Source organism: Colletotrichum siamense (assembly GCF_013390195.1).
Source record: "Colletotrichum siamense strain Cg363 chromosome Unknown KSG_Cg363_contig04, whole genome shotgun sequence".
Taxonomy (NCBI): Eukaryota; Fungi; Ascomycota; class Sordariomycetes; order Glomerellales; family Glomerellaceae; genus Colletotrichum; species Colletotrichum siamense.
In genome coordinates this window covers 3,803,425-3,828,216 of record NW_023501017.1, presented here as the reverse complement: position 1 = coordinate 3,828,216, position 24,792 = coordinate 3,803,425, and the positions used below count along the sequence as shown (strand labels likewise).

Sequence of the window (24,792 nt, the reverse complement as noted above, 5' to 3'; positions counted from 1 at the left end):
TACACCTGGCTTTCAAGTGCCGCATTTTAAGCAGTGCCTGATGAAAACACAACGCCCGGGCCACTGGCAACCATGTGGCCCGCCCAGATTGACGTCACGTTGATACCTTAGCTATCGACGTCTTACTAGCCCTGCCCTGTGCCCTCTGACCTCCCTCCTGGGCATCTTACCGTGGCCGAGGCTACCTACCTACGTACCGTTTTGAGGCCCTGGACATTTTTACTTCACCTCCATTAGAAGCGTTCCCATTAGCGTCGGGACACCCCTCGTCCCACTCAACCGATAACCCAGGTGCGTGGCTTGCGCAGAATAAGCTTTCCGCAACTCTCGGCCACGCTCTGTGCCTTCCACCCCGTTACCCCGACGGTCCGCCTGCCTCGTTGAGTTCTGACCTGCCGCTTAGGCATCACGAGCACCGCGTTCCGCGACGAATAAGTATTGAACCCTTCTCCCTCGAGCACACCGGCGCCCTGCATCCCGGGCCACATGTTGGGCACCCCAACTCCTCCCTCTGCGCTGCTGTACACCATCTGTCGCTTCAAATCTCTCGACGGCGCAAGCTGACCTTACAGTCATTAGATTTCTCAGGTCAGTCGCAGGCGATTGCGACCGTGATCATGTCTGCGTCTACTCTCAGGCGGCGTGCCGTCCCCGCCGATCCTCAGACCGAGAGCGAGTCCTCTACACCCCGAGATGAGAGTCCCGACAAGTCCGAGAAACACGTCCACGTCGTCCAACACTTGAAGCCAAAGACAAGAAAGCGCCGCAACACCGCCATTTTCCTTCTCGGAAGCTTGTTCGGCATTATAGCTGCCGGCTTTTTTGCCAAAAGCAATGACCTCATCGACTTCCCTGAGCTGGGCGAGCTCAGCATGGACAGCTTATTCGACGTCTTACCCGCCGGTTTAGTCAAGGACATGCGCGATCTAGTGGTCAGTAATGCTTCAATCACAAGCTTGAAAGAAGTTTAGGTTCCAGCTGGACTGAACTAATGCGGCTTCTCTTAAAGCAAGGCGAGCGCGAGTTCGTCGATAGCTACGACGCTTTCTCAGTGGGTTTGCAGGCCCGCGCCGAAGGCCTCCACGCACACCACCCCATGATTATGGTCCCGGGCGTTATTTCAACAGGTCTCGAATCGTGGGGCACCACCAATGTTTCACGCCCGTACTTCCGCAAGCGCCTCTGGGGCAGCTGGAGCATGATGCGTGCCTTGGTTTTGGACAAGGAGAATTGGAAGAGACACCTCATGTTGGATCAAGAAACAGGCCTTGATCCCCCGCATATCAAGTTACGGGCTGCCCAAGGCTTCGATGCAACTGATTTCTTCATTACGGGATATTGGATTTGGAACAAGATTTTCGAAAATCTTGCGTCCATAGGCTACGATCCAACTAATTCCTTCACCGCCGCTTACGATTGGCGGCTGGCATATCCGAACCTCGAGACCCGGGACCAGTATTTTACGAGGCTCAAGTCCTACATCGAAACCGCCCATGAATTCTCGGGGAAAAAGGCGGTTCTCGTGTCGCACAGCATGGGCGGGCAAGTTCTCTTCTACTTCTTCCACTGGGTTGCATCCGAGACAGGTGGCCGCGGTGGCGATGACTGGGTCGAGAGGCACGTAGAGGCGTGGATTAATGTTAGTGGCTGCATGCTTGGCGCTGTCAAGGATTTGACGGCAGTACTGTCTGGCGAGATGCGAGATACGGCGCAGCTCAATGCTTTTGCTGTCTATGGCCTCGAAAAGTTTCTGAGCAAAGATGAGCGGGCGCAACTATTCCGTGCCATGCCCGGGATATCTTCCATGCTTCCCATCGGAGGGGATGCGGTATGGGGTAATTCCACCTGGGCTCCCGATGATCAGCCCGGGCAGGACTTCTCCTTCGGATCACTGCTCAACTTCCGCAGCGGCATGAACTGGACCACGCCCGACCGTAACTTGACGGTCGAATCGGCCATGGAATACCTATACAACGCGACGGAGGAGTGGTACCAAAAACACATCAAGACAAGTTACTCGCACGGAATCGCGCACACAGAGGCGGAAGTCGAGGCGAACGAGAAGGATCCCCGCAAGTGGATTAACCCTTTGGAAACGCGGCTTCCACTGGCGCCGAGCATGAAGATTTACTGTTTCTATGGCGTTGGCAAGCCCACTGAACGAGGATACTATTATCGGTCTCCAGAGATGCCATCTCTCACGAACCTGAACATCACCATCGACACAGCTTTCACCCAAGGACAAGTCGACCACGGCGTTGTCATGGGCGAGGGAGATGGTACTGTCAACTTGATCAGTACGGGCTACATGTGCAATCGTGGCTGGAACTACAAGCGATATAATCCGGCCGGGTCCAAGGTCACTGTGGTAGAGATGGAGCATGAACCGGAACGATTCAATCCCAGAGGTGGACCCAAGACGGCAGACCACGTAGACATTCTCGGGCGGCAGCACTTGAACGAGTTGATTTTGAGAATTGCAGCGGGCAAGGGGAACACGATTTCTGACTACGTTGTGAGCAACATATTGGAGTATGCGGATAAGGTAAAGGTCTACGACGAGGACAAGCAGCCCGAGGAAGAGGAGGAATAGCATGTTACCCGAAAGCAAAGCTATTGAGGCAGACAGTAGCAACAGTTTGTGATTTTGGTTAGGGGCGTTCTGGCGAATTGCAGGTGTCGGAGGGATTTGGCGATGGTCATGGCATGATAATACCCTTTTCGGTCAACTGTGTTACTGAGAACATTTACTACTTAAACATACAAATAGAGTCCACATCATCGACACCGGTAATAACATTAGAAAGAAGAATTAAATAAGCAGAAAAGGAATTTCTTTGTGTCCGGCCACGGCTGTGGGCATCATTACCATTGGCCCTGTTTTCCATCTCCCAACGAAGAGATGCAATACAATCGCTTCGACTAGAGCCGATTGCTCCGAATTGATGTATCCCAGGCATAGTCATTGCAGGTCAAGTCGGGCGAGTCGAAACTGGGAAGGACGGCGGGGACGTTGAGTCACGCCCTGTAGCTGTCCAACCGTGTGCAGCAGACTCAGCAGACACCGCACAGCAAGCAGTTGACTATGAAGGTACCTGTTGGTGGATACCTTAAGGTGCTCACCATTCCAACCCCTCACGCTCTGAGTAAACCTGGAAGCAAGGAACGCATTCCCCTCCATTTCCCCCACTCTGAGCCCGGCACCTACCTTCCCCACTGCACGGGGCACCCGAACAACGTGGACCAACTCGCCATCCTCTACTAGGTACATACCTTACCTACCTACCTACCTATCTACCTACCTAATCTCACGGGCTACATACCTAGGCTGACCAGGTGGTGCCCTCGTGCAGTGGAGAGGGGCTTTGCTGTCAAGCCAGACCATGCCTTGTGTGTATCAACCCTCCAGAGTCGAAACTCCAGCCGGCTTCATCTCCCTCCCACAAAATCCTTCGTTGCAGTCGCAACTCGACACGCCCTGCGTCAGTTATGCAGACCATTTTGGGCACCAAACTTTGGCGATAATACCACCATGGCGGATTTCGACGTGTACGAGTCTCTTGAGACCCGGCAGCAGTTCTGGGAAGGTCAGTCGCCCTCGTGCGCCGTCTTCGCTTTGTCTTCGTCCCTTTCCTCAATGCCTTCACGATTTTTTTTATTTTTTTTCGATTTCCACGGAGCCTGCCGACTGACCGCCTGCATTATTTTACCAACAACAGAGCTTGACGATGTCGTGACCACCCAATACCAATCGCACGATCTGATTGACGAGACGCTTAGAGCCTGGCTGCACCTTGCCTCAAGATTCAGGGATAAGTTCTACGATGCCGAGGACGATGTCGCCGTCTGCTGCGATAAGCTCCTCTCCAGCCATCTGTTTCGAGAGAATAAAGAATACATTCGCACCCAGATCGTGTACAGCCTTCTTCAAGAAGATGACACGGCATCACTTCACGTCATCGCCCTCTTCCTCCTCCTCGATGGCCAATCCGACGAGTCAACGTTCTCCCGCATGATTGAGGAAGCCTGCTTTCCACGGCTGCTCGAGCTCATCAATGGGCGCAAAGAACAGGACCCGAGACTACACCGTCTGTTGCTGGAGCTAATGTACGAGATGTCTCGTATCGAGCGACTGCGTGCTGCCGACTTAATGCAAGTCGACGATGGCTTCATTGCCTACCTATTCCAAATTATCGAGGAGCTGTCTAACGATGTCCACGATCCGTACCATTATCCCATCATACGCGTCTTGGTAGGTGCATACCCATTCGCGCTCATCTCCCACCCGCTGGAGCTTGCAGGCTGACAACGCGATAGCTTGTCTTGAATGAGCAGTACATGCTAGCATCCACCGACGTCGCCGCTGACCCGACATCTCCCACTGCACCCCTTACAAACAGAGTCATCAAGTGTCTCAGCATCCACGGAGCTTTGTTCCGAACATTCGGAGAGAACATTATTCTGCTGCTGAATCGTGAGACAGAGACCTCACTCCAGCTCCTGATACTCAAGCTTTTATACCTTCTTTTTACTACCAAAGCCACCTATGAGTACTTTTATACGAACGACCTGAAAGTCTTGCTCGATGTCATCATCAGGAATCTTATGGATCTTCCAGACGAAAAAATATCCCTCCGCCACACATACCTCCGCGTTTTGTATCCACTGCTGGCGCACACACAGCTAAGCCATCCACCACATTACAAACGAGACGAGGTGATCAAAGTCTTGAGGATCCTGGGCGGACTGGGCAACCCCCATTTCGCGCCTGCCGACGAAACAACAGTTAGGCTGGTAGATCGTGTTTCCAAGGTGAAGTGGCTGGGCGACCAGGAAGCTTCCGGCGAAGCGGAGGTAGCTCGAAAGTTCCTGGGCATCAGTCTGTCTAGATCGGAGACGGCGAGCAGCGTTAGTGTTGTCGATGTGGCGGCCGTTATGGAGAAGCCCGGAGTCATCACCCCGAGTCGTAAGGCCGAGGCCGGCATGGAAGCCAAGGGGGAAGGAACGAAGGCGAGCGCAAGCACGGCGCGGCAAAAGAAGCCACTCCCGGAGGTGCCCAAACACAGGCACGGCACCCCCGTTGGACCGACCGCGACCTTGCATTTAAACGGACACAAGAAGATACCGCCCAAGGCACCCCCGCCACGTCGGAGGACGAAACTCAAGCCCATTGAGCCTACCGCAGACGATGCTCTAAGTACAGACTCGTGATTGACACCACGAGCCGGAGACAACAAATTGGTCCTGGCGACCGTGTAGTTAGTATGAGACCATGACCGGCGTCGGCGTTTGTTCGATTTTGAAAGCAGCGAAGCTGCAGGTAAGGGAGGGTGCATTGCAACTTCGAACTCGTTGTTGGCGTATAGCGTTCGGGTTCAAAGTTACGGCATAGCAGGGCGTTTCGGTTCCTAGAGGCAACACCGTCTTTCATTGGAAAGAGGTTAGGAAGCTCAGTAGCCTACGTTATTCTAGCAATTGCTGAATTCATATCATTGGCAAAACATACTACGCCTTGCTGATGTGACTTGAAATCGGCGTGGAGTATTCATGCGTCGCTCTGAACCGCCACGGCCCCATAAGGGAGGAGGGGGAAGACGGGCTAGATAGGCGCGTGAACATGAGATGAACATTATCTCTCTCCCGATAGTATGCAGGGTGAAACCTTGGACATAATTCAAGACCGGTAGGTGACAGAAGTGGGCTATTCAACGCCAAGAAGTATTCAACAGCTTGCCCGACAAAAGATATATATTGCAAAGCGACGCAAGCCAGAATCAAGGCTATATCTGTAAGTTGGGGGGAAGAGCTCCTGCGATCCAATCAGATGAAACGCACCCTCGGAAACGATAGGTTTACCACGAATGCGCCACCGGGTATTGGTCCAGGTGACTGAACAAAGCGATTGAGCACACTGGCTAGCTGACTGAACAGGCACACAGGCTACTAGAAGGCGCAGAATATCCTGGCGAGGTCCACATGTCTGGGCTTTCACCAGTTGGTTGGTGACGTCGCAGAGGTGATGATGGGCACCTGGCATTTTGGATGATTCCGACCTCTGGTATTCTTCTAGTGTTCTGTTGGCCTAATCGGTCAGAACGGATAACAGGGGTCTGCTACGCTTTGGTTAGTTCGGCCTAGACTGATTTGATGCAGAAATCCAAGCACGGCTTCGACAAGATTTCCTTATTATGGTTCGTGATGAGCATACACGCTGTTTCACAAACCTGCTATGTAGACACAGATACAAGCGCTCGAGGAGACAGGGAGGGTGTCGATGAGGTTGCAGCGAGTATCCGCTGCTGTGGTTGTGATTACGTCGTGGGGAGGGGGTGGGGGGCTTCGAGCCGGGGGCACATACGTCATCGTGTGGCCGAACTGCAACGAGGAGCTTCTTGGCTTCTTGTTTGCGATCAGTTCGAATGTCGCACGAACAGGCCACACAGGTCGCAGGTCATCCGCGCAACCGCGGCACAATGTACACCACTCATCTACGTATCTAGGAAACGAGGGATATCGGCTGGTCCGTGAACGCGAACTTCTCCAACCGAGTAAAATGGCAGAGTTCTAGTGTCGTAGTCAACAGTGCGGGGCGGAGGCGCATGTACAACGAAAAGGTCGAAGCGAAGCTTTCCACCAGACAGAGAACCCTCCATGGCATGGCGGGGGATAATGAAACAAAATTCCACGACCAAATTCGTATGTACTTGGACCCTTGAGCAAGAGGCGAGACAGCGGAATTGAATTGCAGGATGCCCGTCTCGAATGAGTATTGCAGTATTAGTACTGTAGATGTTTAGGATGAGGCATGAAGGGCGATCGCAATCAACCACAGACCTTAGCCGAGATACGGAAGCAAAATCCAGGGTCCAGCGTCGTCCCGTCTCGCTGCATGCGCTTCCCGAGAACAGGGCAACAATAGGTATCCGTACATAAGTTTGACGCGCCGGGTGGATGATGGGATGGGCAGCCATTCATCGTCCCAAATAGTGCCCTTTCGGGTCAGGCCGAAGACAAGAGGTGCGTTGTGGGAACTAAGTGCCTTGATCCAGTTGCTGCATGCTGCATGCTGCAGGGCGATTGACGTTTGGTCGCTTGAGGTTCGTGGCGTGGCATGGATGTTGCTGCGTAAATTATCCTCAGATCCTGACATCCCCCCTGCCCTGCTCGCCCCGAATGGAGTACGAAGTCGGCTCTGGATGTGCCGCAGCGACTAGCAATGACAGACAGGCTGACAGGGTACCAAGCTGCGGAAGCGGGTGCTGATTCAAGCCCCGGGTAAGATGAACAAACCTCCACGGGCACATACCTTAATTACTTCAAGCCACCTTTCTGGCCCAGCTTCTCTCTTGTCTTCGTCGCTCGGCCTCACATTTTCTCGCACGATACGAGCGCCCAAAGATCCACCTCACGATACCGTCCGACCGAGCGATACAGCCCCTCGCCATAATTCCACCTTCTGGACCCGGTCATCTTCGCTCTCGCCGCAGACCTTCCCAGCATCCATCCCTCCCCTGCCCGTACGGCGCCCAACTCTCTAGCAGCCTAGCTCACCCGTGACCAAGACACATCAGCATTCCACTGCGCCGAATCGGGGCCACCGCTGCGACTCGCGCGCCTCGATGACGACATCAGTCTGAGTTTGTGCAGCTCTTCCGGCCATCATTGCGTCAAACGCGTCGCGACAGTGTTCACTAGCCAGACGTCGATTGCACACCTGGCGCCATTCTTCGCTGCGCTAAGCTGTCTAGACAATCTTCCGGCTATCAAAGAGCTACGCTAAACTCAGGACCAGCAGGAGTCTCTCCCAAGAGTTAGTTGCTCTGGTACCGTGGTGTGCCAGTTGAGACGCCCGTTACCACGCCTACACCAATGTCCATCTAACCATAGTAGCTAGATCCCCGCTCGCGTCGTCCACCGTCTCAACATTCAACCACACCCTCACTTGCCGAAGCCGGTCGCTACTGGGCAGAGGACCTGCGAGACTGAGGTCTGGACGCCGCATACACCATGAACTCAAATCGCACTTCCTCCTACTTTCCTCAACAACCACCCCCCGCCACCATCTCTTCTGTCCCTTCCTCCTCTGGTGGCACTTTACAATACAACGAAGATCAAGAGACACAACTCAACACGCTTGCCAACTCACATCCTGGTCATCGATTACATCACTTCCCGCAAGACGTCGACCATACTTCTTATGACTATACAAACAACGATAGCCTAGCCGTGCCATCAGCAACTTCTCGGGGCAAATTCACGGAAGAATGGGATGCCAGTCAGAGAGGGAGTAGTATCATAGACGGGCCGTCTTCCAACATGCCACGATCAAACTCGTTCGTCTCCAACGCAGGGGAGGATCACCTGAGCCTGCCCTCACGACACAATACCCTCAAGAAGAAGAATTCTTTGCGAAGAAATGGCAGTCTGAAGCGCAGTGGTAGTCGTCGAAGCATGAAGGCTGGGAGTGTCCGCAGCCTAGCCTTACAATCGACTTCAGACCCCGACGAAGCGCACAGCGCTTTTCACTGCCCCGTCCCGACGTCTGGTAATCCAACCGAGGCTCTGTCTAACAGATTTCAATGTAAGTCGCAGGGGTACTTCACCAGCTTGACGGGCGCGAAAGTTTTTGACCTTATCTATAGCTTGGCGCAAGATACTCAAGGATCTCATCGCATATTACCGCGAGATCCAGACTTACTACGAGCACAAGTCTAAGTCGCTCCTGAAGTTGGCCAATGTTGCCAACAACATTTCAACCCCGCCTGGCTTTCTCGAATCGGGGGGTATCGACGATGCCTTGCAAATTCTCCGCACTTATCACAAGGGTGCCATCCTAGAGTCGAATAAAGCCAAGGAAATTGAGGAGGATGTCATCTTGGCACTCACAGGTCTAAGGAGCGATCTGCACCAAAAGATCAAAGAGATCAAGAATCTTTCAGGCGATTTCAAGAATTCTGTTGAAAAAGAGATGGATGGGACAAGACGGGCTGTGAAGACATTGCAGGACACAATAGGTCAGAGTGATCTTGATCCTTCGTTGACGACTGGGAAGCAAGATCCTTACCTTCTACGTCTTGCTGTGGACCGACAAGTCGAGCGACAAATAGACGAGGAAAACTACCTTCACCAGGCGTATCTCAACCTCGAAAATTCAGGTCGCGAGCTGGAGTCCATCGTCGTCGGCGAAATTCAGAAAGCGTACAATGCGTACGCCGGCATCCTCAAGCGCGAGTCCGATGCAGCTTACAGCGCGATTGACGAGCTACGCATTGGGCCCATAACCATGCCCAAGGATCACGAATGGGCATACTTCGTTCAAAAGGACGACCAATTTGTGGATCCAAACATCCCGATACGGTCCGCCGAGCACATCCATTATCCTGGCCGAGACCATGTCGCTTGCCAGGAGATACGTGCGGGACTTCTTGAGCGTAAGAGCAAGTATCTTAAGAGCTACACGGCTGGTTGGTAAGTCGCAAGTTCTGTTTGTAAAGCATCCGAAAATGAGATTGACAATGCCAGGTATGTACTGTCTTCGACTCACCTACATGAGTTCAAATCAGCGGATAAGGGCCAGGCCCCCGTCATGTCGTTGTATCTTCCAGAACAGAAACTAGGATCCCATTCAAGCGAGGGAGGATCATCCAACAAGTTCATACTCAAGGGTCGCCAGACGGGTTCGATGCATCGCGGCCACACGTGGGTTTTTCGGGCCGAAAGCCACGACACAATGATGGCATGGTACGAGGACATCAAGGTACTCACCGAGCGTACGCCACAAGAACGAAGCGAGTTTGTGCGAGGACATGTGCGGAGCTTAAGCCAGTCTTCCCATCGGTCAACCAGTAGTGACGGCGTTCTCGACGACGATGATGACGAACCGTTTTCGGCCGATACAGCAGTCGCAGCCAGCACGAGTTCGAGGCAGGACTTGCGCCGTCCCGAAGCAGGTGGGCGGTTTCCATCCGACATCCAGGTCAACGCGCAGCGAGGCTTACAGGCACCTCTTTCGCCATCTAGTGTGAGCTCGGGATTTGATAACTGGGACAGAGACGCGGCTGCGCAGGCGTCGGCTTTGCCTGGCGGCATGTTGGGCACCGTCCATCCAAACGGATATGGGGGCACAGCACGGACTCCCATGGAAGAGACGCCATCCAATGCGGCCTTGGTCAGTCAACAAGCAAAGGAAGATGGGGTTAACCCGTACACCAATGAGCCTCTGCGCCGCTCTCAGTCTTTGCACAAGGATTCCCAGGCAGCATACCTGTATGCTACAGGCATGCAGAGGGCACACAGCCAGCAAGCTGCACCAACCAGACCCGAGGAAGATGTTCAGCGAACGTCGTCTATAGATCATAACCGCGGACTCGAAACACCAGGTGGCAATAGCCAGTACGGCCAATGGATGAATGGACACGCAAGGTCGAGTCAGGTTACTTCCAGCACCGACAACCAGCGGCAAGATGCGAGCGATTATTCCGTACCAGCTAAACCAGGCAACGATGATATCAACGTGGCTGCGGCGGCAGCAGGCACGAGTGCTTCGCGCGGTTTGAATAACATACACACGCAGCAAAGCGGTACCTCGAGTGGAACACCTAACCCCAGAAATCAGGATCTTTTCCGCCAAACGCTATCCGCTCCTAGGCCGACGGCTGGCACTGTAAGGAATGATAGCGTCCCGACGATTTCCAATTTACATATTCCAGGAGAATACCCCAAGGGCGGGTCGACTGCTGTTGATGCCAGACACTAGTTGCGTTCATTAGAAGGGGTGTGTCGCAACGAAGGAGGAGAGTATCGGCAACGAGTTGGGTATGGACCTACCAAGAGACGTTCGTTCTTCAGACTTTCCTGATCCCCCATTGGTTCCTCTATTTTTTCTATCATTATTGTATCTTCTCCTCTCCCTGTCAAAGACATGTCAGACAGAATATGCTTGCGGGAAGCAAATTGCTACAGAACAATATCACGGTCCGTGATGTATTCGTTGTTTGAATTCCATTCATAGCTCGCCTCACTAGCAAATAAGTCGTCAGCTAGTCTGCCTCTCTCACATAGCCTTTGCTGTTTCGGAACATCCGAACCCCCGAATCCTGTAACCCGCGGTAGACTAAATGCTTCTATTTGACGAGTGTTGGAATAACAAAGCAGACGCGAGTAGCGTACCAAGACCCCCAAGCCCAACACCATAGTATTGTGCCCCGCGGTACCCAGACAGCACATCTAATTTGATCTCGTTGACCTGTGTTTCGACCGTTCTTGCCATTCCCAAAGCAATAGACATACTGTAAGCAAGTACAGATAATACCAGGCCCCCTATAACCCCTCGATAGTCCTCCGGAAGACTATTTCTCAGCAGTATCGTTGCGAGAGGCCCCGCCATGACGATCCCAAGTGGGAGAAGCAGTGTGCTCACGAATATATTTGCCCAGTACGTCTGATCCAAGGGTGCCGTTGCCACGAGTACAGACGCCGACGTGAACCCGATTAAGGACACGAGAAAGGCCCAGTACACCTCTACGCCCGGTGTCAGATACGCCAGAAGAAAAGCCACGGCCAAACTCTCCACCGCCATCGGTACAACTGCAGCGCTTGCCACAAGGCAGTCCCAATCTCGTACTACTTCCATGATCTGGAAAAGATAAAATGCCCAAACAACGAAGCAGCCCCAACCAGCTGCGACACAGGCCAGCACAAGATTTGTCGACGAACTCATCACCCGCAAAGGCACGAGAGGGTTCGCGACGACAGTCTCATTGTACACGAAAGCAGCAAGCAATAAGACCCCGATGACGAGAAGAAAGTAAGTGTAGGGGGTGCGCCAACCGACCGCTGGTGCCTGATTCCATGCGAAACTGAAAAGGGCCAGTCCAAGAGCACTCAGGATGATACCCGTGACGTCGAGTTTCACCCAAATGTCGTTAATACAACACCCTTTGCAAGGATCTTGTTGTGGAAGAATAAGAACGCTTAGCCCCGCGGCTGAAAAGCAGACGGCCGCGAGCACAAAAAAGCACCATTCCCAAGCGAAGTTGACGGCGAAGACAGAAGACATCACAGATCCGATAACGAAGCCGAGGGGCGCGCCGGAACTGTAGAGCGAGAGTGCCGTGTCCTTCCTTTGGCCAGGCGGGAAAGAAGCCTCCAGGATAGAGAAACCGTTTGGAACGCTCAGCGCTGGACCGATACCCTGCATAGCACGGCAGACGCAGAAAAACGTGGCGCCGTTATAACCGCCATTGCGGACAGTCTGAGAAAATCCGGCGAGAAGGCTCCAGAAGGCGTACCATAGGCATCCGCATATCAGAATTCGCTTGTGACCAAAGACTTCTCCTAGTCGGACCGAAGGTATAGTAAACACGCCCAGGGTAAGGACGAAGCCTGCAGTAAACCAGGAATGCTGGCCCTCCGACAAGTTCGTGAGTGAGTTAGCGATTTCAAGCGCAGGAGCGATGCCCTGGGAGAGGCCAGCGAACATAAGAATTTGATGAAGGCTAGTGACACCTAGTAGCGAAAACTCCTGGGAGAAACCCCGGGCAGACACGGGTTGTTTCTCCAATAGGTTTTGTTCTTGGTACAGATAGCCTCTACTTGCCCACGGAAGGTCATCTTCAACAGCGTTTGTCTGCATTACGGCCAAGAGGCGATCGTTCCGGCAGTTGGCCGCAGGAATCGTGTCGATCGCGTGCCTGCTGCGTTGAGTAATGACAATCTTCCGTGCTGCTTCGAACAGATCAGGGTATTCTGAAGGGTGTGCCAAGGCCTCGGGAGCTAGCCTCCTGTACAACCCCAAACCATGCGCCGTGATGTCCCTTGTAGAGGGGGGCGCTCGCAAATGTTCTCTCGCATGTGCTCGCAGACTTTGCGAAGCCAACAGTGGATGACTAGAGAGGGCCTCAGGCGTGGTGCCTGATGCGAGTGACACAACTGCTGCGTTGTGGGTTGAGCTAGGTGATCCTGGTGACGTTGATGATATTGGTAACGTTGGTGACGTTGGTTCGTCGCGTGGGGGAGTATATGATGAGGGAGTCGTGCTCGGCCTGAATGTATGTGATTGTGTTCCGCTCAGATCATTGTCAACCATAGAGAAGACAATGTCTGCAACCGTTGCTCGCAAATCCGAATCTCCAGCCTCTTCGTGGCGAGAGACGTTATTGCTGGGGTGTTGTTCGTCTCGGAACTGCTGTCTGAAGGACTCTGTTACAGCTATCATAACATCGGCTACCCTTTGCATTGCTTCGGTAGCTCTTCGTGTCTCCCACACTGTTGTCGGAGTCTGGATGAAATCTGATGATGTGGGCGAGGTTGCCATATTTGTCTTTGTCGTGCACATTCATAGGGAAGCTTCCCGTTGCTAGTATGAAATAGTATTTGAATGCGGGTTGGTGCTGGTCAAGAAGACGGGAGCATTGCGCTTTCACGCCAGAAGGAGACGGGTAGGTCCAGAGAAGAAGTCCGTGAGCTGTGGTTGAGAAAGTGAGAAATCGAACAAGCGACTCCAACACGTTCAACGTACGACTGGGTTCGCTACCCACCAGGTTGGAAGGATGAGCGAAAATGACAGGGCGAAGGCCATGGAGACCTTCCAGGCTCCCGTTCTATCGATTTGCCGCGTGTAATCTAGCTAAGCAAACAGTTCCCATCCTTTAGCAATATGCTGTGGCTCGTGGCTCAGGACGTCACGGTTCCCCATGCAAGTTGATCTCAGAACTCCATCCGTGGAAAAGTGCCCAGGTTATTAGCGCTATGCTGCTACCGACCAACACTCTCTCTCATCTGATGTTTGCTCATTAATTCCGCTGAATTTTGGGAAGCTTCCGTCAGGTTTCGGGATACACAGCTTCAGATGAACAGCCCCAACTGAGGGCTTGGGGGCGTCGCCGACCAACCCTGTCGGCATTAGCTCCGTGGTTAGCTCGAGTACTTTGAGGCCTCGGGATCAGAACCACACTGTCAGGATGAGGCTGAAGCGAGTAGGATGACGGAGTTTTGCAACCCATTCTCCACAGCAGTAACCCGCGCCACCAGCAAGATCCTTCGCCTTTGCCCAACACTGATCTTTGCTATTTCCCCCCCACAATATCTGCCGTCTTGGAGCTTTCGGTGCTGCGAAGAAGGTCCCAGGTTAGCGGAAGCTTAGAGGCAAGAGGCGCCTGGCTCAGAATAACGAATGGAAAAGAACTTGATAAAAAGAGACTGAAAGGTCAAGCGACAATCAAAATGCGGTTTGTTGACTCGGCGCAAGGCATTGTAGGCTGTATACCTAGCTGACGTCTAATGTGGGTAGGTAGACGGTCACATAGGCTGCGATGATGTTGGTGCTGTGATAAAAATGGAAACAGGCTTCCGTCGAGAGGCCCTGGTCGGTCTCGCGCTTGCGCCTCGTTCCCACGTCAGCTCACCTCGCGCTCAAATCAAAGGCAGACAGAAATACATGCAGTCTTTCAGAGCACTTCTCAAACTATTACCAAATATTTCAAATCTTACTGGAATGTGCCATGGCAACAAATCATGCTCGCAATGAAGACCTCTGTTCTTTTTTTTTTGGGGTAACCATAGTGGATGATGTACATGCAGCCTTGAGCCCCTTTCGCCAGGACTGATGCCAAAGCAAAGCAAACCAGAACGCCAGAGTCGTAGTCCAACAGAAGAAAACCTCCCCCTCTCAGAGCTTCGCACTTGGACACAAGGCTACCGTCCTCTGCTGAAGCCTCCGCGGCCACGACCACCGCTGAAGCCACCGCCGCCCCTCGGTGTGCCGCCCCGGCCGCCGAAACCACCGCCTCCGCGTCCGCCGAAGCCGCTGCCGCCGCGTCCACCTCTTGCGGGGCCGCCACGTCCTCTGCCACCGCCACGCCCGCCGAAGCCAGGACCGCCGCGACCACCCCTGCCGCCAGCACCACCACGGCCTGCACGCTTCAACTTGGGAGCACCAGGGGGGGGCTTCGGCTTAGGAAGGAACTTGTCCAACGGAAGAAGCTTCTCGGAACCAATGTAGAACTTGTCGCCCTCCTTGAAAGAGGTAGCCTGGATACCCTCAGAGGGCTTGATGGTAAAGTAGACCTGGTTGATGGGACCGAGAACCTCATCCACCTTGCCGACAGCAGTCTGTATTCTTGTTATTCTTGCGGCTCACATCGATGAAGGTATTTGGCGCGTCGATCCTACCTTGTTCTCGAGGAAAATCTGGGCGTTGAAGTGAGGGACCTTGGGGTTGATGCTCTCGCAGACCATCTCGCCCTCACACGCGTGCATGAACTTGCCCATCTCTGTGAACAAAAACGGTCAGTTGGGCAATTGCTTCTAGGGGAGGTTTCGAGTCGTTGCTCGATATTCACATACCGAGAATCGTCGCGGGCGGGCCCATGTCTCTTTGTCCGAATCCACCTCGCCCTATTTATCATCATGTTAGCTGTTGATGCGAGAGCGCTTCACCAAGTCTTGACTTTGCAGGGGATACAGCGGTAACTTGAAGAACAATGATGAATTGAAGTAAATGAAAACTTACCGCCTCCTCCACGGCCGCCAAAACCACCACCGCCGCGGCCACGCGGAGCTCCTCGTCCAAACGACATAATGATGGTGGATTGGCTGTAACGTGGGAGCTGCTCGTACTGCTGCTCTTTGCTGCTGCTTGGGGAAAAAACGATGCCTCTGGCGCGCCGACAGAAAATTTCCAGCGACCCAATAGTGGTGCATGCCCAATCGAGCTTTCTCATTGGCTGGATCTGGCGGAGCGGAATATCCTCAGCCGGCACACCCCGCCAAAAATCCCAGGTCTCCACCATAAGGTAGTGGGACAAATGTGGGCTGGCAATGGCGGTTCACAGTAGGTACAAGCAAGTGAGCAATTGTGGTCCGGGACACAGCGCCTCAAAAAGTCACCCGAACCCTTGTTTGACTCACCATAGAGCTTTGGCGGGGTGACTGGCTGTTTCGCCCAAAATTGTCGCCCAAAATCGTGGCTTCTTGTCCGGCCGATCTCACCCATCCGCACCACCAAATCCCTTCAATTGGACGAAACCATGGATTCCGCGAAGCAGGCTGTCGATGCTGTTGCTGAGGGCGTCAAGAAAGTCGCTCTCGGCAGCGCCAACAAAGACAAAGCCTTTAAGAAGGAGAAAAAGGCGAAGAACGCTGGCGATGCGTCGGCGGGGCCCCTTGAGCTCAACCCCCCTCCCAAGTTCTTGCAGCAGCGACTCGATCTTTTTGACAAGTTGAAGAAGGAATATGACGAAGAGCTCGCCAAGAGGCCTCGTGAGCCCATCACCATTACAATGCCCGACGGTTCTGTCCGCCAGGGAACGAGCTACGAGACTACCCCCGGCGAGATAGCCAAAAGCATCTCCAATAGTCTGTACAAGAGAACAGTCGTCGCGAGACTCGATGGCGATGAGAACCAACTGTGGGACTTGGACCGACCCTTGGAGAAGAGCTGCAAGCTCGAGTTGTTGTCTTTTGAGGACGAGCAGGGCAAGCAAGTATTTTGGCACAGCTCGGCGCACATCCTCGGTGAGGCTTGCGAGAGGAGATTCGGATGTTCTCTTTGCATCGGCCCCCCGGTAGATAACGGCTTCTACTACGAGATGGCGCTTCCCGACGGCGCTGCTGTTCAAGCAAGCGACTGGAAGCCCCTTGAGTCCATCGTCGGATCGATCGTCAAGGAGAAGCAGAAATTCGAGCGCCTGGAGATGACGAAGGACCAGCTTCTTGAGATGTTCAGCTACAACAAGTACAAGCAGCACATCATCAACGACAAAATCCCTGACGGTACCAAGACTACAGTCTACCGGAACGGACCTTTGATCGACCTTTGCCGTGGACCCCATGTACCCAGCACCGAACGCATCGAGGCATTTAGCATCATGAAGAATAGTGCCTCTTATTTCCTCGGCTCACAAGAGAATGACTCTCTCCAGAGAGTCTACGGTGTCAGCTTTCCTAGCAAGAAGGAGCTGGCTGCTCACAAGAAATGGCTTGAGGAGGCCGCCGCCCGTGATCACCGCAAGATTGGGCAAGACCAGCAACTTTTCTTCTTCCACGAACTCTCCCCAGGCAGTGCCATGTGGCTTCCGCATGGAGCCCGTATCTACAACACCCTGCTGGCCTACATCAAGGAGCAATACTTTAAGCGCGACTACCATGAGGTTATCTCCCCTAACATGTATAACGCAGACCTGTGGAAGATCAGCGGCCACTGGGATCACTACAAGGATGACATGTTTGTTCTGGAGGTCGATAAGGAGAAGTTCGGTCTCAAGCCCATGAACTGCCCAGGCCATTGTCTCATGTTTGCCCATACCCCCAAGGCCTACCACCAGTTGCCGTGGCGAGTCGCCGACTTTGGAGGTGAGTTTACTACAAGTTCTGTCTTCTAACGTATCGCATGCTGACTATTGCCTGTACAGTCCTTCATCGTAACGAAGCAAGCGGTGCTCTGTCCGGTCTTACCCGTGTTCGCAGATTTCAGCAGGATGACGCACATATCTTCTGCAGAGAGGACCAGATCAAACAGGAGATTAGCGGCCTATTTGACTTCCTTAGCGAGATGTATGGCTTGCTGGGCTTTTCCTTCAAGCTCCGACTGTCTACTCGCCCAGAGAAGTACATGGGTGAGCTTGAGACCTGGAACAGAGCGGAAGGCATGCTTAAGCAGGCTCTGGACGAGTTCGCGGCTTCGACGGGCGGTAGGAATCCAGGGAATCCATCTTTTGAAATGAACGCTAACTCTGCCGAAAGGTGTGCCATGGACTCTGAACGAGGGTGATGGAGCCTTTTACGGTCCCAAGATCGATATCAAGATCTTAGATGTTCTGAACAGAGTAAGTATAGCTAATACCTGACTGTAGTAACGAGTACTGATGGCACCAGGAATGGCAATGCGCCACGATTCAACTCGACTTTCAGCTCCCACAGAGTATGCAGTATCTGTTCAAGTGTGAGATGGGTGGGAGAAGCTGACCTGCGGTAGATTTCGGATTGGAATATGTTTCGGCGGATGTTCCCATCAAGCCCAAGGATGATGAATCTGCCGCCGCTCCCAAGGCCCCTGAGGTCAAGGTGAAGGACCCCCAAGCCGTCGTCGACTCTGCAGCTGGGACGGGCGAAGATGATAAAAAGAAGCGGGTCACCAAGCCCCTGACCACCGGATGTCAGCGTCCTGTCATCATTCATCGTGCCATGGCTGGCTCTATTGAGAGATTCACGGGTAAGTCCGCATGTGCATGCTCCCGGGAGAACAGTAACTCAGCGTCTTGCGTTAGGTATCCTTATCGAGCACTTTGCCGGAAAATGGCCTTTCTGGCTCAGCCCTAGACAAATCATGGTTATTCCAGTCGGCAAGGGCTTCGTCGAATATGCTGAGGAAGTTCAGTCCATCTTCAAGAAACAGGGCATGTGGTGGTACGTTTGGTCTCCGGTATTCGGACGTTCCTAGAGGGAAGAAGACTGACAGAACCAACTAGTGACGTCGACTTGACCGGAAACACGCTGCCCAAAAAGATTCGCAGTGCTCAATTAAGGTATGTCATCTAGATTTGATCGGCGTCTCCTCGGAGTTGCTTACTAACCTTGGTAGCCAATACAACTTCATTTTCGTCGTCGGCGACGAGGAGATGAAGGGTAGACAGGTCAACGTCCGATACCGTGACGATACCTCCAGCCAAGACCGTGGCAAGCCTGTGCCATTGGACGAGGCTATCGAAAAGCTTAAGAAGCTTGGCGAGGAGCGCGGCACCTACAACCCTTTCCCTTCGGCCGCCAAGCCTGCATCCAAGGAAGCATAAGCATGAGTTTATGAGATGCGGTATTGATGAGCAGGAGCATTCACGGCGGAGCACGCTACAAAGATCCACGCAGGGTTTAGACTAGGAGGATGGCTGATATCGGTGATTACGGGACGGGGGAAAAGTTTCGAGACACGGTGACACTTGCAACAATCAAATAGGCGTAGGGGGAATGGGTATCATGCATATTTTTCGTGTGCGCGTGTGCTGAGATGTATCTCTGTAAGCTGCGACAGGCTTTCAACCGTTTGTTTACCTATCCAGCCCAGCCTCTGCCCATCCTAGTAACTCTGGCAGTCCGCTTATCGAAAGCTGTATTCCTGCTCGTCAACAAACTCATGGTGGCCGCTCATAATCGCTTCCGTACACAACATTCGTATGCTGGTAAGGTCACTACCATTCCCTGGAAGCCAAGCCCCCACAGTCAAGATTTGGTTTGTCCTACAACGGTTAAGTAGCTCATCGATTCCTTGTCGAATGGCGTCGTTTAAGGCTTCGGAATGTGAATGCTCTTGCTTGTCATCATGCATCCGTGCAGGACGAACACAAGGGCGATTGGGTGGAATTCGAGCGGTGACCCGGCGAACCACGTTCCCAAGGGCAAGTCCCCCAGTATCCATCTCTGTGAGATGAAGTAGGCCATGACTGCGTCTAGGCCCAGGCTCGTAGGGATCGGCGTACCCTCAAAGTACTTGCTCTTGCCGGTAGCATCCTTGGGGAGGACCGAGACAGTGACGTTAAAGCGAGCAAGGCGAGTGAGGCCGCAGAGAACGAAGAAGGTAAGGCAAGCATGGTCCACAACGGTACGCAGGCCGAGTGCGAAGGCCACGGAAGCGGGAGCCACGCCAAATGATATCTTTGAAAGTTAGCCTGGTCATACTACCCTCAAATGGGTTAAAGTAGTCAACGGGTTCAGGTGGCTTGTTGTCCAGATACATACCAAATCAGCCAGCGAATCAAGCTCCTGACCCATCATACTGCTCTTCTTTCTCCATCGCGCAACCTTTCCATCCATGAAATCAAAGAATAAACCGAACGGCAAGAAGAAAAGGGCGAGGTACAGAGTGCTAGTAGATGCGGGATCGCCGAGACAGTAACGGAGGGAGGTGAAAATCGACATAACGCCGCAGGCACCTAGGAAGGCAAGCCATCAGCTTTCTTCTCTGGCAGTATCTTCGACACGTACAGCGAGGGGTGCCAGTAGAGAAAGGACATGTTGTCTGTCAGAGGGAGGAGTATGTGCACGCACCGTTGCACAGTGTAATGACATCCGCAAGGTGAAGTGCTCGAATCAAGGAGAAATGGCCCGTGTCGGCGGATAGGAGGAGTTTCTGCTTGTCATATGCTGTCGGTAAATTTCTGGTCAGCTTCTCGGTCTGAAATATGCACCGAATGCTCTGAAGTGGGCGGTGACGCACCCGGCTCGTTGAAGCTGCCGGCATCCTTGGCTGCGCTCCCGTTCGTCACGGCGCTGCTTGTTCGCTTTGACATGATGAGGTGTATGCTTCAGCAGTAGGTGGGATGCTTGTTGACCTGGCAAAGATGCGAGGGGCGACGTAGCTGCTGCTTGTGTGGCAGTTTTTTTCTATTTCGTCTCAGTGGGGGTAAGATATGGCTCCGTTGGTGGGTGGAAGAGACCGAACGAAGGAGAACGATGGCGGGAAACGAGGGGAACGGCCTTTTTGTATGTGAGGTTTTCGTTGAGCTCCAATGCGGGTGCTGGTGTAAAGCGAAGTAGCTGCGAGTAGGGATGCGTGTCTGTAGGAGCAGGTCACACTCTTCCGCCTCAGAAAGCCAACAAGGATAGCCGGGAGAAGCACATGCCGTCATAGCCCTGTCCGTTCTAGACTTGAAAGTGCCTAGCGGAGCTTCGGTCAGTGCACGTGACCGACTTGTTTTGGGGTTTGTACAGAGTACGTACTCTGTATTGAGCATGTGTTTACCTAGTGTTACACTGTCGGGGCATCCACCTTATCGGAGCCCACACTGCAGCCAAACGGTCTACCTCACTTAATAGGTAGCCTGACATCAGTCTAGGTTGATGTAGGGTCAGAAGAATATTCGCCTGCCTTCTCCATGGGACAGCCTGTTTTTCCTGTGTAGCGTTGGCGATGACAGTAACGTAGAGTATATGACTACGGGAAAAGTAATCGCCTCAGCACAGGAGGAACAGGCGGCCTCTTCTGCACTGGTTTGGTCTGGATTTCGAGGCTCCATCTAGAGGAAGATCATGCCCTTTCTTTACCAGGGTTTCCTTAATACGTTTTTCTTTCTTTCTTTTATTTGGATTGAGCCGATCTTGCAGAAGTAATCAGCTACGCAAGAATCACCTGTGCGGCCATACCCACCCGCCATTTTTATACAATAAGCCCAGGCGAATTAGCAGTACAACTGAACATACAACGTTCTCCGATGTTGTTCATATTTGTGGATACACTTACAGAGACGTGGACAGAACAGAGCACCTCCACTCCATTGTAAACCCAATTGTCGTGGCGTAATTAATAGACATTTACCGCCGTACTGAATCTCCCACCATGTTCAGTGCGCTGCATGTGCTAGATATGTATCCTGATCCTCAAGCCCCTGGTGTTTGATGCCCCAATAATACAAAACAATGCTCTGGTTCGATGTGTTACTCCAGAATAATGGTATCAAAGGCGCAAGCATAGCAAGTGACACGTCGGCTCCTAGAATTTCTCCATGTAGATGATGGCGTCCAAGCTTATGCCCCCCTCTTGCCTCTTGTGCATTACTATTAAACTTCCTGAGACAGATTTTTGACCCTCATCGAACAATGAGAATCGAAAATCCATCAACCCAAGGGCCGCACGAGCCAGCTACGCCGCAGATAGTGTATCCCCTTGGAGGTATCAAAGTATGTCTAGTAATTCGGTCAACCAATGTCGACGGTGAAGTTGCTCTTGTCACTACTTACGCTGAACCCCCATGCGCATTGCCAAATATGGGCGATCTTCGACCCAGGCTGGTAAGCACTTGGATAGCATCAATCCAGTGACCCGAACGAACGAAGAAGCCTGAAATGTATTCGCCTCGACGGATGTCTGTCGCGTCACAAGTCAGTTTATGTTTCGGAAGAAACAATGCTGAGGCTGGTTAAAACGAGGGGCATCAGCTTACCCAAGTCGAAGGTATCGCCGCCTTCTTTGCCCCCTCTCTTGCCAAAAAGCTGGGTGGTATCATCGTCATACACGAATTCTATACCGTCAACCGCGTATCCATGGTAGAAGATAATGCGAGATAGGATCCTGTTCTGTTTAACGGCGCTCTCAAACACAACTTCTTGCGCGACGCTTTCCTGCATGGATGAGAGCCCTAAAGCCTTTCCTCGGTAAGCCGTTTTGCCAAGGGGACCAGGAGTCAGCTTGAAGGAGGACTCCTTGGAGCATAGCTTCTTGAGGTCGTCCACGTCCAAGCTGCCGCCTCCATGGGATTTGACCGAAATTCTGAGCCGTCCTTTCCGCTTGCTTTCTGGGAGCCTCTCCCGCAGCTCCTGATCGCTCAGCGTCAATTGGCGTTGCACAGAGCCAGTCTCAGCTGGGTACTCGATCCAAGACCGACAAACGTCATCGTCTTCAGCAAATAGCTCTATGAAAGCTACCCCGGTCGGCGCCATGACAACCATCTTCCCGCCCTCGACAGGGAAGGCATGTACGCTATCATCGGGGTTCATAGGTGGGTCGTTGGGCAACCTGAAGCACGGATGGGCGCGGAAGCGCAAGCAATCCAATCGATGCCAACCGCATTCGTCGTCTTGACCGACCAAACCACCCTTGGACTTCGTTCTGGTACAAAAGGCCTCGCGAGCTACGAAGCTGCGGTTGAGCGTCAAGTAGTCGCGCAGCATGACGCCACTTTCCTGATGAGGGCACCCGAAGAGATGGCCCGTCTCGTGTAAATGCGCGCCAATTCCGATGCTGGCTGCCTCCCAGGAACTGCCAGCTTGACCGCAATCGTTGGCAACAAAGTCCACATCAGTCGGAGTGCAGTCCGTGAACGCGGGAACTACTTCTTCAAAACTCGCGGGGTAGCTCTGCAGGCAATGCGAGCCAAAAATAGCCAGTTGTAGATCACCAGCGTTTCCGCCGAGCGCCGCGTGTCCCCTGACCACGTTGGCTTCCTTGTCCCACTGCGTATCAAGAATCAGCACGGAAACGTACTGCTTCTGACCGCCTAGTGGTTTGAAATATTGCTTCACGGCTTCAGCGGCGATTCCGTACAAGTCTCCTTTCTTGGTCGCCTTTTCGTTCTGCTGCGCCAGCTCCAAGTCTCGAATTTCTGCGACAGTCTTATCCGACCTGATGATGTGGACCCTCGCTTCCGAGCGCAGCGTTCCGTTCTCACGATCCCGTTGATTAGAGGTACCAGTGACCCATTCCTCCTCAAACCTGAAGGCACGACGCCCAAGCTTATTGCGCCACATCTGCTCAGCGGTGAAAGCCTGCCAAAGATATGCGGCCATGCGGAATTTGCGCACTGCCATATCCAATTCGTTGCCCTCGCGCTCGATTCGGGCGGGAACCGCATCGAAAACTTCAGCAGAATCCTTGGCGACGAGAATTGCGAGCTGTAAGGGTGGTGCACTGTTGGCTGGAAGCATATGGATTGTGAGGTATGATGCATGTATGGGGTTTGAAGAGCTGCTGTTGGGCAGTTTTGGACTGGAGAAGTCGAATCGGATCTTGTTCGGCCCTGGCTGCAGATAAACCAGCGCCTTAAACTGAGAGTCGCACACGGGCCAAAATGTTGGCGGAAAGTTGTCGTCGAGCCGTGTTACGGAGAGGGTGCCGTCCACAGGTTGCTGTGAGGGCTCGCCAATGGTGCCGTGGACGAGAAGCACCTTTTGATAAACCTTGCCTGTTGTCAGCAGAGCGTTCTGAAGCTGGAAATGCGGCTAAAAGGTTGACAGCGGTTACGACCGCCTGTCGCGAGCTGTCTGATCGAGGACGCCACCCGGACATAGACTCGGGGGATGCAGGTTGCACAAGGCGGAGGGCACGTCCCTCATAAGGGTGTCAAATGACTTACCCAGGCATTTTCGGCGACATTGGCGATCCGGGGAGCGTATTGGGAGACAGGCAATGTGGACTTGCCCGTGACCACGGGGGAGCCCAAGCCCGCCATACCGGAGACGCTGTTTCTGTGAGAGTTGCTGACGGGCTGTAGCGGAGGGCGAGCGAGAGGTTGATTCGAGTCCTTCACTTGAAGATTCAGAGCGGGATCAGAGGCATGGGCGAGTGATGGTGGCGTTGAGGCGCCGCTCGTGGGTGTCGGGGTATTTCCTTGGCTAGCATCACTGGAAACGTCTGTGTTGGATCGGTCGGTTTTGAAGCTGGCCTTAGAACGACGACGCAGAGCTCGGAAATTGAGGATTGACGGGGCCATGGTGAGGGCAACAACTGCCCTCCGAGGAAGAAGGGATTTCGACCGCGGGAGAGCGATTTAGCGAGAGGCCTTTGACATGCGTGGCAGAAGAGACAACAAGATGCCAACGGATCCGGGCGCAGGTACGAGGTTATGGTGCGCGAGGAAGTGGAGGATCGAGCTCTGGCCTATCTGGAAACTGGCGTTAAGGGGTGGAAAACGAGCCCGGATGGAGGAGGGAGGAGGAAGGGGCGGAGGGTCGGGTCGGGTCACTGATCAGCGGGCGACATGGACGTCTGCAGTCGTGAGTAAAGTAAGATGAAGAGGTGTCGGTTGGAAGGTGAAGGCAGGATGTACGAGTGAAGCAGTCGAATCAAAATAGAGGGATTGACAGGTAAAGTGGGAGGACAGGAATCGAATTGATGTGCAGGGAAGCCGCATGTACGCCCACCCAGAAGAAGGGCAAGGTCCCAGGTTGGCGAAGACACTGGACGAGGTAAAGACCGGATAAGTTTCGGGGAGGGGCAAAGCGCAAATGGTAGGATGGAGAAGGGATGAAGAATCAAGGCCAAGGTCGAGGCCAAGGTGAAGGAAGCATGGAAGGTCAATCGATTCCGCC

At 53.3% G+C, this 24,792-nt stretch overlaps 7 protein-coding genes across 7 annotated transcripts; 4 read left to right on the top strand and 3 right to left on the bottom strand.

Annotated features, from left to right (window-relative positions):
- Nucleotides 1–617: 617 nt before the first annotated feature.
- On the top strand, nt 618–2,593 carry plh1 (Phospholipid:diacylglycerol acyltransferase; the record flags this gene model as incomplete). Its single annotated transcript, XM_036638768.1, has 2 exons — nt 618–932; nt 1,010–2,593. 2 exons carry the CDS (start codon nt 618–620, stop codon nt 2,591–2,593), a joined length of 1,899 nt encoding a protein of 632 aa, XP_036496557.1.
- Nucleotides 2,594–3,532: 939 nt separating this feature from the next.
- Nucleotides 3,533–5,211, top strand: dip1 (the record flags this gene model as incomplete). The annotated part of the gene is made up of 3 exons (XM_036638767.1): nt 3,533–3,587; nt 3,720–4,252; nt 4,318–5,211. The coding sequence occupies 3 exons, from the start codon at nt 3,533–3,535 to the stop codon at nt 5,209–5,211; spliced, it is 1,482 nt and encodes a 493-aa protein (XP_036496556.1).
- Nucleotides 5,212–8,316: 3,105 nt separating this feature from the next.
- On the top strand, nt 8,317–10,756 carry SLM1 (Phosphatidylinositol 4,5-bisphosphate-binding protein SLM1; the record flags this gene model as incomplete). The annotated part of the gene is made up of 3 exons (XM_036638766.1): nt 8,317–8,581; nt 8,643–9,468; nt 9,523–10,756. The coding sequence occupies 3 exons, from the start codon at nt 8,317–8,319 to the stop codon at nt 10,754–10,756; spliced, it is 2,325 nt and encodes a 774-aa protein (XP_036496559.1).
- Nucleotides 10,757–14,694: 3,938 nt separating this feature from the next.
- On the bottom strand, nt 14,695–15,578 carry GAR1 (H/ACA ribonucleoprotein complex subunit GAR1; the record flags this gene model as incomplete). Its single annotated transcript, XM_036638765.1, has 4 exons — nt 14,695–15,111; nt 15,172–15,272; nt 15,346–15,396; nt 15,512–15,578. 4 exons carry the CDS (start codon nt 15,576–15,578, stop codon nt 14,695–14,697), a joined length of 636 nt encoding a protein of 211 aa, XP_036496558.1.
- A 450-nt stretch (nt 15,579–16,028) lies between these two features.
- Nucleotides 16,029–18,788, top strand: CGCS363_v006915 (Threonine--tRNA ligase; the record flags this gene model as incomplete). Its single annotated transcript, XM_036638764.1, has 8 exons — nt 16,029–17,352; nt 17,412–17,690; nt 17,743–17,825; nt 17,875–17,920; nt 17,975–18,211; nt 18,267–18,405; nt 18,468–18,524; nt 18,581–18,788. The coding sequence occupies 8 exons, from the start codon at nt 16,029–16,031 to the stop codon at nt 18,786–18,788; spliced, it is 2,373 nt and encodes a 790-aa protein (XP_036496561.1).
- Nucleotides 18,789–19,275: 487 nt separating this feature from the next.
- Nucleotides 19,276–20,279, bottom strand: pps1 (CDP-diacylglycerol--serine O-phosphatidyltransferase; the record flags this gene model as incomplete). Its single annotated transcript, XM_036638763.1, has 4 exons — nt 19,276–19,644; nt 19,729–19,922; nt 20,038–20,133; nt 20,207–20,279. 4 exons carry the CDS (start codon nt 20,277–20,279, stop codon nt 19,276–19,278), a joined length of 732 nt encoding a protein of 243 aa, XP_036496560.1.
- Nucleotides 20,280–21,603: 1,324 nt separating this feature from the next.
- Nucleotides 21,604–24,194, bottom strand: CGCS363_v006913 (putative zinc metalloproteinase; the record flags this gene model as incomplete). The annotated part of the gene is made up of 5 exons (XM_036638762.1): nt 21,604–21,672; nt 21,727–21,774; nt 21,819–21,853; nt 21,930–23,661; nt 23,838–24,194. 5 exons carry the CDS (start codon nt 24,192–24,194, stop codon nt 21,604–21,606), a joined length of 2,241 nt encoding a protein of 746 aa, XP_036496563.1.
- Nucleotides 24,195–24,792: the final 598 nt, after the last annotated feature.